The sequence below is a fragment of the Salvelinus alpinus genome, chromosome 37, assembly GCF_045679555.1.
Source record: "Salvelinus alpinus chromosome 37, SLU_Salpinus.1, whole genome shotgun sequence".
NCBI lineage: Eukaryota > Metazoa > Chordata > Actinopteri > Salmoniformes > Salmonidae > Salvelinus > Salvelinus alpinus.
This window is the reverse complement of record NC_092122.1, coordinates 8,651,939-8,665,079: the sequence shown is the minus strand read 5'-3', so window position 1 is coordinate 8,665,079 and position 13,141 is coordinate 8,651,939. Positions and strand designations below refer to the sequence as shown.

Genomic DNA, 13,141 nt, shown 5'->3' with positions numbered 1-13,141 from the left:
GGTCAGCCACACCTACTCCTACTCACCTGTCTCTCCATCTGGTCTCTTAGGCCTTCTCTGCCTTCGACAGGAGTGGGAACGGGATGGTCACCCCTCTGGAGTTCCGGCGGGTGCTGGACCATTTTTGTGCCCGCCTCTCGGACCCCCAGTTCAGATTCCTGCTCGACAGAATGAAGCTGAACTGGGAGAACCACACGGTGTACTGGAGAGACTCCCTCAACCAGTTCAACCTATGCAACCTGGACGTGTGTGTTTGGGTCTGTGTGTGTGTGGTGGGGGGTCCGTACTCTGTGTTTATACGTAGGCCTGTGCATGTGCATTATGCATCTGTTTTTATTTGTTGCGTGTGTATGCATCTGTGTGTGCAGACCCCTGAGGATTGGTCAGACAGAGTGGGTAAGGCAGGTTTCCCCACCCAGCCCCAGCCTTTGCCAATCAGTGAGGAAGTTGTCTCCGCCCGCCTGTACACCATCACCAAGGAGATAGTGGACTTAGACCACACCCATAATGACACCATCTCTAAAGAGGACTTCAGAATGATGTGTGACCGCCATTTCATGAGGCTCACCTGTGACCAGGTAAGCTGACAGGGTCCTGTCTCAATAGGGTCATACAGTATAGCTTTTTACATATATTTTTATTTATTTAAGCTCTTACAAAAAAAAAATACTTGGCACAATTCATTATACTCTACCAATGGGTTTTCATGCAGAAACAACAGGAATAGACATACGTGCGTGTATTGTAAATTAGATTTTTTTCATTTTTTGATGCATTTGCCAGCCAAGTTCTCCTTAGTTTTTAATTATTGCAATCAAAAACAAATTTGTATGTGTTGATAATTATTGACTACTTATTGAGAACGTTAGTCATCCGTGAAGTTCATTAAGCTTGTGTGTAAATGTGAGTGTGTGTCTGTGTGAATATCAGTTTGAAAATGTGGGATATGATGTGTGTGTGTACTAAATGTGTAATTCCTCTCTCTCCTCAGTTTGAGAGGGTGTGGGAGAAGCTGCCAGTGAATGTGCTGGGGGATCTGGAGTACAGGGAGATCCTGAAGCACGCCAGGGGAACTGTTGGGATAAGGGACAAGACCACAGACCCAGAGGACATCAGTCCCCTGAAATCTGCATCACCACCATCCCCTGGGGCCATAGATAGGATGTCATCCTCCCCACCAGCTCTACAGAGGCCAAAGACTACAGGCAGTAACCTCCAACGCTCAAAGGTACAGGATCTCTCTATACATGATGCGTATCAGTTTACTTATATATCTCCATCTTTGTATTTGATAGTCCACAGTTCTAAGTAGCGTTATAGAAGCCATCCCAGTTAGTTCTGTAAGCTCCTGGGAGTGACCAGAAGTGATATCCAAAATCGAACTAGGATGGCATCCAAATCATAATACACATACCTTATCTCTTCTAATCTAGGACTGAAAGTAACACACATTATCAATCCCCCTGTCCTTGTCCCCCTCCCCCCAGTCGGAGGTGGGTGTGTCCAGCAGGGCCAGGCGTCCGTCCACGGCGGGGAGAGAGAGGGAGAGCCCCCTGGTGGACTGTGAGGAGGTGGAGAGGAGGCTGAAGGGGCAGGTGCAGCGCTGCTGGAGGGACATTCAGAGGAGGTGCAGGGAGGAGGACAGAGACAGAGACGGAGAGATCAGCACACGCTGCTTCCTGGGTAAAACGACCAATCACAGAGTGACATACATACAGCGCAGCGCCTGATTCATTATCCCCAGTCAATCATTATTTTATGTAACTTCAATTCACAATCCACCTCAAAACAATTTGATCAAAATTACTTCCATACCTGACTGTGTGTGTGTCACAGACATCCTGCAAAGCCTCAACGTCAGTGTGACCCAGAAGGACCTTGATCGTCTGGCCGTAAAGTTCGACATGAGGGACAGTGGGCACGTGTCATATCCTGACTTCCTACGTCACTTCCTCCTCAACTTCAAACCGCCAGCAGTTAGACAGCCCTTTGAGCGGCCCAAACTACCTCTCCCCACTACACCGGTACTGTACACCCCTGTTTAACTACCTCTCCCCACTACACCGGTACTGTACACCCTAGTTTAACTACCTCTCCCCACTACACCGGTACTGTACACCCTAGTTTAACTACCTCTCCCCACTACACCGGTACTGTACACCCTAGTTTAACTACCTCTCCCCACTACACCGGTACTGTACACCCTAGTTTAACTACCTCTCCCCTCTCCCCACTACACCGGTACTGTACACCCTAGTTTAACTACCTCTCCCCACTACACCGGTACTGTACACCCTAGTTTAACTACCTCTCCCCACTACACCGGTACTGTACACCCTAGTTTAACTACCTCTCCCCAATACACCGGTACTGTACACCCTAGTTTAACTACCTCTCCCCACTACACCGGTACTGTACACCCTAGTTTAACTACCTCTCCCCACTACACCGGTACTGTACACCCTAGTTTAACTACCTCTCCCCACTACACCGGTACTGTACACCCCTGATTAACTACCTCTCCCCACTACACCGGTACTGTACACCCTAGTTTAACTACCTCTCCCCACTACACCGGTACTGTACACCCTAGTTTAACTACCTCTCCCCACTACACCGGTACTGTACACCCTAGTTTAACTACCTCTCCCCATTACACCGGTACTGTACACCCTAGTTTAACTACCTCTCCCCACTACACCGGTACTGTACACCCTAGTTTAACTACCTCTCCCCACTACACCGGTACTGTACACCCTAGTTTAACTACCTCTCCCCACTACACCGGTACTGTACACCCTAGTTTAACTACCTCTCCCCTCTCCCCACTACACCGGTACTGTACACCCTAGTTTAACTACCTCTCCCCACTACACCGGTACTGTACACCCTAGTTTAACTACCTCTCCCCACTACACCGGTACTGTACACCCGTTTAACTACCTCTCCCCTCTCCCCACTACACCGGTACTGTACACCCGTTTAACTACCTCTCCCCTCTCCCCACTACACCGGTACTGTACACCCTAGTTTAACTACCTCTCCCCACTACACCGGTACTGTACACCCTAGTTTAACTACCTCTCCCCACTACACCGGTACTGTACACCCTAGTTTAACTACCTCTCCCCACTACACCGGTACTGTACACCCTAGTTTAACTACCTCTCCCCTCTCCCCACTACACCGGTACTGTACATCCTAGTTTAACTACCTCTCCCCACTACACCGGTACTGTACACCCTAGTTTAACTACCTCTCCCCACTACACCGGTACTGTACACCCTAGTTTAACTACCTCTCCCCACTACACCGGTACTGTACACCCTAGTTTAACTACCTCTCCCCACTACACCGGTACTGTACACCCGTTTAACTACCTCTCCCCTCTCCCCACTACACCGGTACTGTACACCCGTTTAACTACCTCTCCCCTCTCCCCACTACACCGGTACTGTACACCCGTTTAACTACCTCTCCCCTCTCCCCACTACACCGGTACTGTACACCCCTGTTTAACTACCTCTCCCCACTACACCGGTACTGTACACCCCTGTTTAACTACCTCTCCCCACTACACCGGTACTGTACACCCTAGTTTAACTACCTCTCCCCACTACACCGGTACTGTACACCCTAGTTTAACTACCTCTCCCCACTACACCGGTACTGTACACCCTAGTTTAACTACCTCTCCCCACTACACCGGTACTGTACACCCTAGTTTAACTACCTCTCCCCTCTCCCCACTACACCGGTACTGTACACCCCTGTTTAACTACCTCTCCCCTCTCCCCACTACACCGGTACTGTACACCCCTGTTTAACTACCTCTCCCCACTACACCGGTACTGTACACCCCTGTTTAACTACCTCTCCCCACTACACCGGTACTGTACACCCTAGTTTAACTACCTCTCCCCACTACACCGGTACTGTACACCCTAGTATAACTACATCTCCCCACTACACCGATACTGTACACCCTAGTTTAACTACCTCTCCCCTCTCCCCACTACACCGGTACTGTACACCCCTGTTTAACTACCTCTCCCCACTACACCGGTACTGTACACCCCTGTTTAACTACCTCTCCCCACTACACCGGTACTGTACACCCGTTTAACTACCTCTCCCCACTACACCGGTACTGTACACCCCTGTTTAACTACCTCTCCCAACTACACCGGTACTGTACACCCCTGTTTAACTACCTCTCCCCTCTACACCGGTACTGTACACCCCTGTTTAACTACCTCTCCCAACTACACCGGTACTGTACACCCCTGTTTAACTACCTCTCCCAACTACACCGGTACTGTACACCCCTGTTTAACTACCTCTCCCCTCTACACCGGTACTGTACACCCCTGTTTAACTACCTCTCCCAACTACACCGGTACTGTACACCCCTGTTTAACTACCTCTCCCCTCTCCCCACTACACCGGTACTGTACACCCGTTTAACTACCTCTCCCCTCTCCCCACTACACCGGTACTGTACACCCCTGTTTAACTACCTCTCCCCACTACACCGGTACTGTACACCCCTGTTTAACTACCTCTCCCCACTACACCGGTACTGTACACTCTAGTTTAACTACCTCTCCCCACTACACCGGTACTGTACACCCTAGTTTAACTACCTCTCCCCACTACACCGGTACTGTACACCCCTGTTTAACTACCTCTCCCCACTACACCGGTACTGTACACCCCTGTTTAACTACCTCTCCCCACTACACCGGTACTGTACACCCCTGTTTAACTACCTCTCCCCACTACACAGGTACTGTTTACTCCTGTTTAACTACCTCTCCCCACTACACCGGTACTGTTTACCCCTGTTTAACTACCTCTCCCCACTACACCGGTACTGTACACCGCAGTTTAACTACCTCTCCCCACTAAACCGGTACTGTACACCCCAGTTTAACTACCTCTCCCAACTACACCGGTACTGTTTACCCCTGTTTAACTACCTCTCCCCTCTCTCCACTACACCGGTACTGTTTACCCCTGTTTAACTACCTCTCCCCACTACACCGGTACTGTTTACCCCTGTTTAACTACCTCTCCCCTCTCCCCACTACACCTTGTACTGTTTACCCCTGTTTAACTACCTCTCCCCACTACACCGGTACTGTACACCCCAGTTTAACTACCTCTCCCCACTACACCGGTACTGTACACCCCTGTTTAACTACCTCTCCCCTCTCCCCACTACACCGGTACTGTACACCCATTTAACTACCTCTCCCCACTACACCTTGTACTGTTTACCCCTGTTTAACTACCTCTCCCCACTACACCGGTACTGTTTACCCCTGTTTAACTACCTCTCCCCACTACACCGGTATTGTATACCCCAATTTAACTACCTCTGCACACTACACCGGTACTGTACACCCCTGTTTAACTACCTCTCCCCACTACACCGGTACTGTACACCCTAGTTTAACTACCTCTCCCCACTACACCGGTACTGTACACCCTAGTTTAACTACCTCTCCCCACTACACCGGTACTGTACACCCGTTTAACTACCTCTCCCCTCTCCCCACTACACCGGTACTGTACACCCGTTTAACTACCTCTCCCCTCTCCCCACTACACCGGTACTGTACACCCGTTTAACTACCTCTCCCCTCTCCCCACTACACCGGTACTGTACACCCGTTTAACTACCTCTCCCCTCTCCCCACTACACCGGTACTGTACACCCGTTTAACTACCTCTCCCCTCTCCCCACTACACCGTTACTGTACACCCTAGTTTAACTACCTCTCCCCACTACACTGGTACTGTACACCCCTGTTTAACTACCTCTCCCCACTACACCGGTACTGTACACCCCAGTTTAACTACCTCTCCCCACTACACCGGTACTGTACACCCTAGTTTAACTACCTCTCCCCTCTCCCCACTACACCGGTACTGTACACCCCTGTTTAACTACCTCTCCCCTCTCCCCACTACACCGGTACTGTACACCCCTGTTTAACTACCTCTCCCCACTACACCGGTACTGTTTACCCCTGTTTAACTACCTCTCCCCACTACACCGGTACTGTACACCCTAGTTTAACTACCTCTCCCCACTACACCGGTACTGTACACCCTAGTTTAACTACCTCTCCCCACTACACCGGTACTGTACACCCGTTTAACTACCTCTCCCCTCTCCCCACTACACCGGTACTGTTTACCCCTGTTTAACTACCTCTCCCCACTACACCGGTACTGTTTACCCCTGTTTAACTACCTCTCCCCTTTCCCCATTACACCTTGTACTGTTTACCCCTGTTTAACTACCTCTCCCCACTACACCGGTACTGTACACCCCAGTTTAACTACCTCTCCCAACTACACCGGTACTGTACACCCCTGTTTAACTACCTCTCCCAACTACACCGGTACTGTACACCCCTGTTTAACTACCTCTCCCCTCTACACCGGTACTGTACACCCCTGTTTAACTACCTCTCCCAACTACACCGGTACTGTACACCCCTGTTTAACTACCTCTCCCCTCTCCCCACTACACCGGTACTGTACACCCGTTTAACTACCTCTCCCCTCTCCCCACTACACCGGTACTGTACACCCCTGTTTAACTACCTCTCCCCACTACACCGGTACTGTACACCCCTGTTTAACTACCTCTCCCCACTACACCGGTACTGTACACTCTAGTTTAACTACCTCTCCCCACTACACCGGTACTGTACACCCTAGTTTAACTACCTCTCCCCACTACACCGGTACTGTACACCCCTGTTTAACTACCTCTCCCCACTACACCGGTACTGTACACCCCTGTTTAACTACCTCTCCCCACTACACCGGTACTGTACACCCCTGTTTAACTACCTCTCCCCACTACACAGGTACTGTTTACTCCTGTTTAACTACCTCTCCCCACTACACCGGTACTGTTTACCCCTGTTTAACTACCTCTCCCCACTACACCGGTACTGTACACCGCAGTTTAACTACCTCTCCCCACTAAACCGGTACTGTACACCCCAGTTTAACTACCTCTCCCAACTACACCGGTACTGTTTACCCCTGTTTAACTACCTCTCCCCTCTCTCCACTACACCGGTACTGTTTACCCCTGTTTAACTACCTCTCCCCACTACACCGGTACTGTTTACCCCTGTTTAACTACCTCTCCCCTCTCCCCACTACACCTTGTACTGTTTACCCCTGTTTAACTACCTCTCCCCACTACACCGGTACTGTACACCCCAGTTTAACTACCTCTCCCCACTACACCGGTACTGTACACCCCTGTTTAACTACCTCTCCCCTCTCCCCACTACACCGGTACTGTACACCCATTTAACTACCTCTCCCCACTACACCTTGTACTGTTTACCCCTGTTTAACTACCTCTCCCCACTACACCGGTACTGTTTACCCCTGTTTAACTACCTCTCCCCACTACACCGGTATTGTATACCCCAATTTAACTACCTCTGCACACTACACCGGTACTGTACACCCCTGTTTAACTACCTCTCCCCACTACACCGGTACTGTACACCCTAGTTTAACTACCTCTCCCCACTACACCGGTACTGTACACCCTAGTTTAACTACCTCTCCCCACTACACCGGTACTGTACACCCGTTTAACTACCTCTCCCCTCTCCCCACTACACCGGTACTGTACACCCGTTTAACTACCTCTCCCCTCTCCCCACTACACCGGTACTGTACACCCTAGTTTAACTACCTCTCCCCACTACACCGGTACTGTACACCCCTGTTTAACTACCTCTCCCCACTACACCGGTACTGTACACCCCAGTTTAACTACCTCTCCCCACTACACCGGTACTGTACACCCTAGTTTAACTACCTCTCCCCTCTCCCCACTACACCGGTACTGTACACCCCTGTTTAACTACCTCTCCCCTCTCCCCACTACACCGGTACTGTACACCCCTGTTTAACTACCTCTCCCCACTACACCGGTACTGTTTACCCCTGTTTCTCCTCTCCCACACCGGCGTCACCGTCTCCCCCACTACACCGGTACTGTACACCCTAGTTTAACTACCTCTCCCCACTACACCGGTACTGTACACCCTAGTTTAACTACCTCTCCCCTCTCCCCACTACACCGGTACTGTACACCCTAGTTTAACTACCTCTCCCCTCTCCCCACTACACCGGTACTGTACACCCTAGTTTAACTACCTCTCCCCACTACACCGGTACTGTACACCCTAGTTTAACTACCTCTCCCCTCTACACCGGCACTGTACACCCTGGTTTAACTGCCTCTCCCACTACACCGGTACTGTTTACCCCTGTTAACTACCTCTCCCCACTACACCGGTACTGTACACCGCAGTTTAACTACCTCTCCCCACTAAACCGGTACTGTACACCCCTGTTTAACTACCTCTCCCAACTACACCGGTACTGTTTACCCCTGTTTAACTACCTCTCCCCTCTCTCCACTACACCGGTACTGTTTACCCCTGTTTAACTACCTCTCCCCACTACACCGGTACTGTTTACACCCTAGTTTAACTACCTCTCCCCTCCCCACTACACCTGGTACTGTTTACACCCTAGTTTAACTACCTCTCCCCACTACACCGGTACTGTACACCCTAGTTTAACTACCTCTCCCCACTACACCGGTACTGTACACCCCTAGTTTAACTACCTCTCCCCTCTCCCCACTACACCGGTACTGTACACCCTAGTTTAACTACCTCTCCCCACTACACCTGGTACTGTTTACACCCTAGTTTAACTACCTCTCCCCACTACACCGGTACTGTTTACACCCTGTTTAACTACCTCTCCCCACTACACCGGTACTGTACACCCCAGTTTAACTACCTCTCCCACACTACACCGGTACTGTACACCCCTGTTTAACTACCTCTCCCCACTACACCGGTACTGTACACCCCTAGTTTAACTACCTCTCCCCACTACACCGGTACTGTACACCCCTAGTTTAACTACCTCTCCCAACTACACCGGTACTGTACACCCCTGTTTAACTACCTCTCCCCTACTACACCGGTACTGTACACCCCTGTTTAACTACCTCTCCCCAACTACACCGGTACTGTACACCCCTGTTTAACTACCTCTCCCCTCTCCCCACTACACCGGTACTGTACACCCGTTTAACTACCTCTCCCCTCTCCCCACTACACCGGTACTGTACACCCCTGTTTAACTACCTCTCCCCTCTCCCCACTACACCGGTACTGTACACCCCTGTTTAACTACCTCTCCCCACTACACCGGTACTGTACACCTCTAGTTTAACTACCTCTCCCCACTACACCGGTACTGTACACCCTAGTTTAACTACCTCTCCCCACTACACCGGTACTGTACACCCCTAGTTTAACTACCTCTCCCCTCTCCCCACTACACCGGTACTGTACACCCCTGTTTAACTACCTCTCCCCTCTCCCCACTACACCGGTACTGTACACCCCTGTTTAACTACCTCTCCCCACTACACCGGTACTGTTTACTCCTGTTTAACTACCTCTCCCCACTACACCGGTACTGTACACCCCTAGTTTAACTACCTCTCCCCACTACACCGGTACTGTACACCCTAGTTTAACTACCTCTCCCCACTACACCGGTACTGTACACCCTAGTTTAACTACCTCTCCCCACTACACCGGTACTGTACACCCTAGTTTAACTACCTCTCCCCACTACACCGGTACTGTACACCCTAGTTTAACTACCTCTCCCCTCTCCCCACTACACCGGTACTGTACATCCTAGTTTAACTACCTCTCCCCACTACACCGGTACTGTACACCCTAGTTTAACTACCTCTCCCCACTACACCGGTACTGTACACCCTAGTTTAACTACCTCTCCCCACTACACCGGTACTGTACACCCTAGTTTAACTACCTCTCCCCACTACACCGGTACTGTACACCCGTTTAACTACCTCTCCCCTCTCCCCACTACACCGGTACTGTACACCCGTTTAACTACCTCTCCCCTCTCCCCACTACACCGGTACTGTACACCCGTTTAACTACCTCTCCCCTCTCCCCACTACACCGGTACTGTACACCCCTGTTTAACTACCTCTCCCCACTACACCGGTACTGTACACCCCTGTTTAACTACCTCTCCCCACTACACCGGTACTGTACACCCTAGTTTAACTACCTCTCCCCACTACACCGGTACTGTACACCCTAGTTTAACTACCTCTCCCCACTACACCGGTAATGTACACCCTAGTTTAACTACCTCTCCCCACTACACCGGTACTGTACACCCCTGTTTAACTACCTCTCCCCACTACACCGGTACTGTACACCCTAGTTTAACTACCTCTCCCCACTACACCGGTACTGTACACCCTAGTTTAACTACCTCTCCCCACTACACCGGTAATGTACACCCTAGTTTAACTACCTCTCCCCACTACACCGGTACTGTACACCCCTGTTTAACTACCTCTCCCCTCTCCCCACTACACCGGTACTGTACACCCCTGTTTAACTACCTCTCCCCACTACACCGGTACTGTACACCCCTGTTTAACTACCTCTCCCCACTACACCGGTACTGTACACCCTAGTTTAACTACCTCTCCCCACTACACCGGTACTGTACACCCTAGTATAACTACATCTCCCCACTACACCGATACTGTACACCCTAGTTTAACTACCTCTCCCCTCTCCCCACTACACCGGTACTGTACACCCCTGTTTAACTACCTCTCCCCACTACACCGGTACTGTACACCCCTGTTTAACTACCTCTCCCCACTACACCGGTACTGTACACCCGTTTAACTACCTCTCCCCACTACACCGGTACTGTACACCCCTGTTTAACTACCTCTCCCAACTACACCGGTACTGTACACCCCTGTTTAACTACCTCTCCCCTCTACACCGGTACTGTACACCCCTGTTTAACTACCTCTCCCAACTACACCGGTACTGTACACCCCTGTTTAACTACCTCTCCCAACTACACCGGTACTGTACACCCCTGTTTAACTACCTCTCCCCTCTACACCGGTACTGTACACCCCTGTTTAACTACCTCTCCCAACTACACCGGTACTGTACACCCCTGTTTAACTACCTCTCCCCTCTCCCCACTACACCGGTACTGTACACCCGTTTAACTACCTCTCCCCTCTCCCCACTACACCGGTACTGTACACCCCTGTTTAACTACCTCTCCCCACTACACCGGTACTGTACACCCCTGTTTAACTACCTCTCCCCACTACACCGGTACTGTACACTCTAGTTTAACTACCTCTCCCCACTACACCGGTACTGTACACCCTAGTTTAACTACCTCTCCCCACTACACCGGTACTGTACACCCCTGTTTAACTACCTCTCCCCACTACACCGGTACTGTACACCCCTGTTTAACTACCTCTCCCCACTACACCGGTACTGTACACCCCTGTTTAACTACCTCTCCCCACTACACCGGTACTGTTTACTCCTGTTTAACTACCTCTCCCCACTACACCGGTACTGTTTACCCCTGTTTAACTACCTCTCCCCACTACACCGGTACTGTACACCGCAGTTTAACTACCTCTCCCCACTAAACCGGTACTGTACACCCCAGTTTAACTACCTCTCCCAACTACACCGGTACTGTTTACCCCTGTTTAACTACCTCTCCCCTCTCTCCACTACACCGGTACTGTTTACCCCTGTTTAACTACCTCTCCCCACTACACCGGTACTGTTTACACCCTGTTTAACTACCTCTCCCCTTTCCCCATTACACCTTGTACTGTTTACCCCTGTTTAACTACCTCTCCCCACTACACCGGTACTGTACACCCCAGTTTAACTACCTCTCCCCACTACACCGGTACTGTACACCCCTGTTTAACTACCTCTCCCCTCTCCCCACTACACCGGTACTGTACACCCATTTAACTACCTCTCCCCACTACACCTTGTACTGTTTACCCCTGTTTAACTACCTCTCCCCACTACACCGGTACTGTTTACCCCTGTTTAACTACCTCTCCCCACTACACCGGTATTGTATACCCCAATTTAACTACCTCTGCACACTACACCGGTACTGTACACCCCTGTTTAACTACCTCTCCCCACTACACCGGTACTGTACACCCTAGTTTAACTACCTCTCCCCACTACACCGGTACTGTACACCCTAGTTTAACTACCTCTCCCCACTACACCGGTACTGTACACCCTAGTTTAACTACCTCTCCCCACTACACCGGTACTGTACACCCTAGTTTAACTACCTCTCCCCACTACACCGGTACTGTACACCCGTTTAACTACCTCTCCCCTCTCCCCACTACACCGGTACTGTACACCCGTTTAACTACCTCTCCCCTCTCCCCACTACACCGGTACTGTACACCCTAGTTTAACTACCTCTCCCCACTACACCGGTACTGTACACCCGTTTAACTACCTCTCCCCACTACACCGTACTGTACACCCTAGTTTAACTACCTCTCCCCACTACACCGGTACTGTACACCCTAGTTTAACTCCTCTCCCCACTACACCGGTACTGTACACCCTAGTTTAACTACCTCTCCCCACTACACCGGTACTGTACACCCCTAGTTTAACTACCTCTCCCCACTACACCGGTACTGTACACCCCAGTTTAACTACCTCTCCCCACTACACCGGTACTGTACACCCTAGTTTAACTACCTCTCCCCTCTCCCCACTACACCGGTACTGTACACCCCGTTTAACTACCTCTCCCCTCTCCCCACTACACCGGTACTGTACACCCCTGTTTAACTACCTCTCCCCACTACACCGGTACTGTACACCCCTGTTTAACTACCTCTCCCCACTACACCGGTACTGTACACCCTAGTTTAACTACCTCTCCCCACTACACCGGTACTGTACACCCTAGTTTAACTACCTCTCCCCACTACACCGGTACTGTACACCCGTTTAACTACCTCTCCCCTCTCCCCACTACACCGGTACTGTTTACCCCTGTTTAACTACCTCTCCCCACTACACCGGTACTGTTTACCCCTGTTTAACTACCTCTCCCCTCTCCCCACTACACCGGTACTGTACACCCTAGTTTAACTACCTCTCCCCACTACACC

The 13,141-nt window shown here is 50.8% G+C and overlaps 1 protein-coding gene across 1 annotated transcript in view; it reads left to right on the top strand.

Moving 5' to 3' along the window:
• Positions 1–13,141, top strand: part of efcab6 (EF-hand calcium binding domain 6) — an 86,289-nt gene that overhangs the window by 27,764 nt on the left and 45,384 nt on the right. Inside the window, exons 23-26 of the mRNA XM_071386204.1 lie at positions 51–578; positions 992–1,228; positions 1,488–1,683; positions 1,837–2,024. Coding sequence (XP_071242305.1) covers positions 51–578; positions 992–1,228; positions 1,488–1,683; positions 1,837–2,024 — 1,149 coding nt within the window. The remainder of the gene's footprint in view (positions 1–50; positions 579–991; positions 1,229–1,487; positions 1,684–1,836; positions 2,025–13,141) is intronic.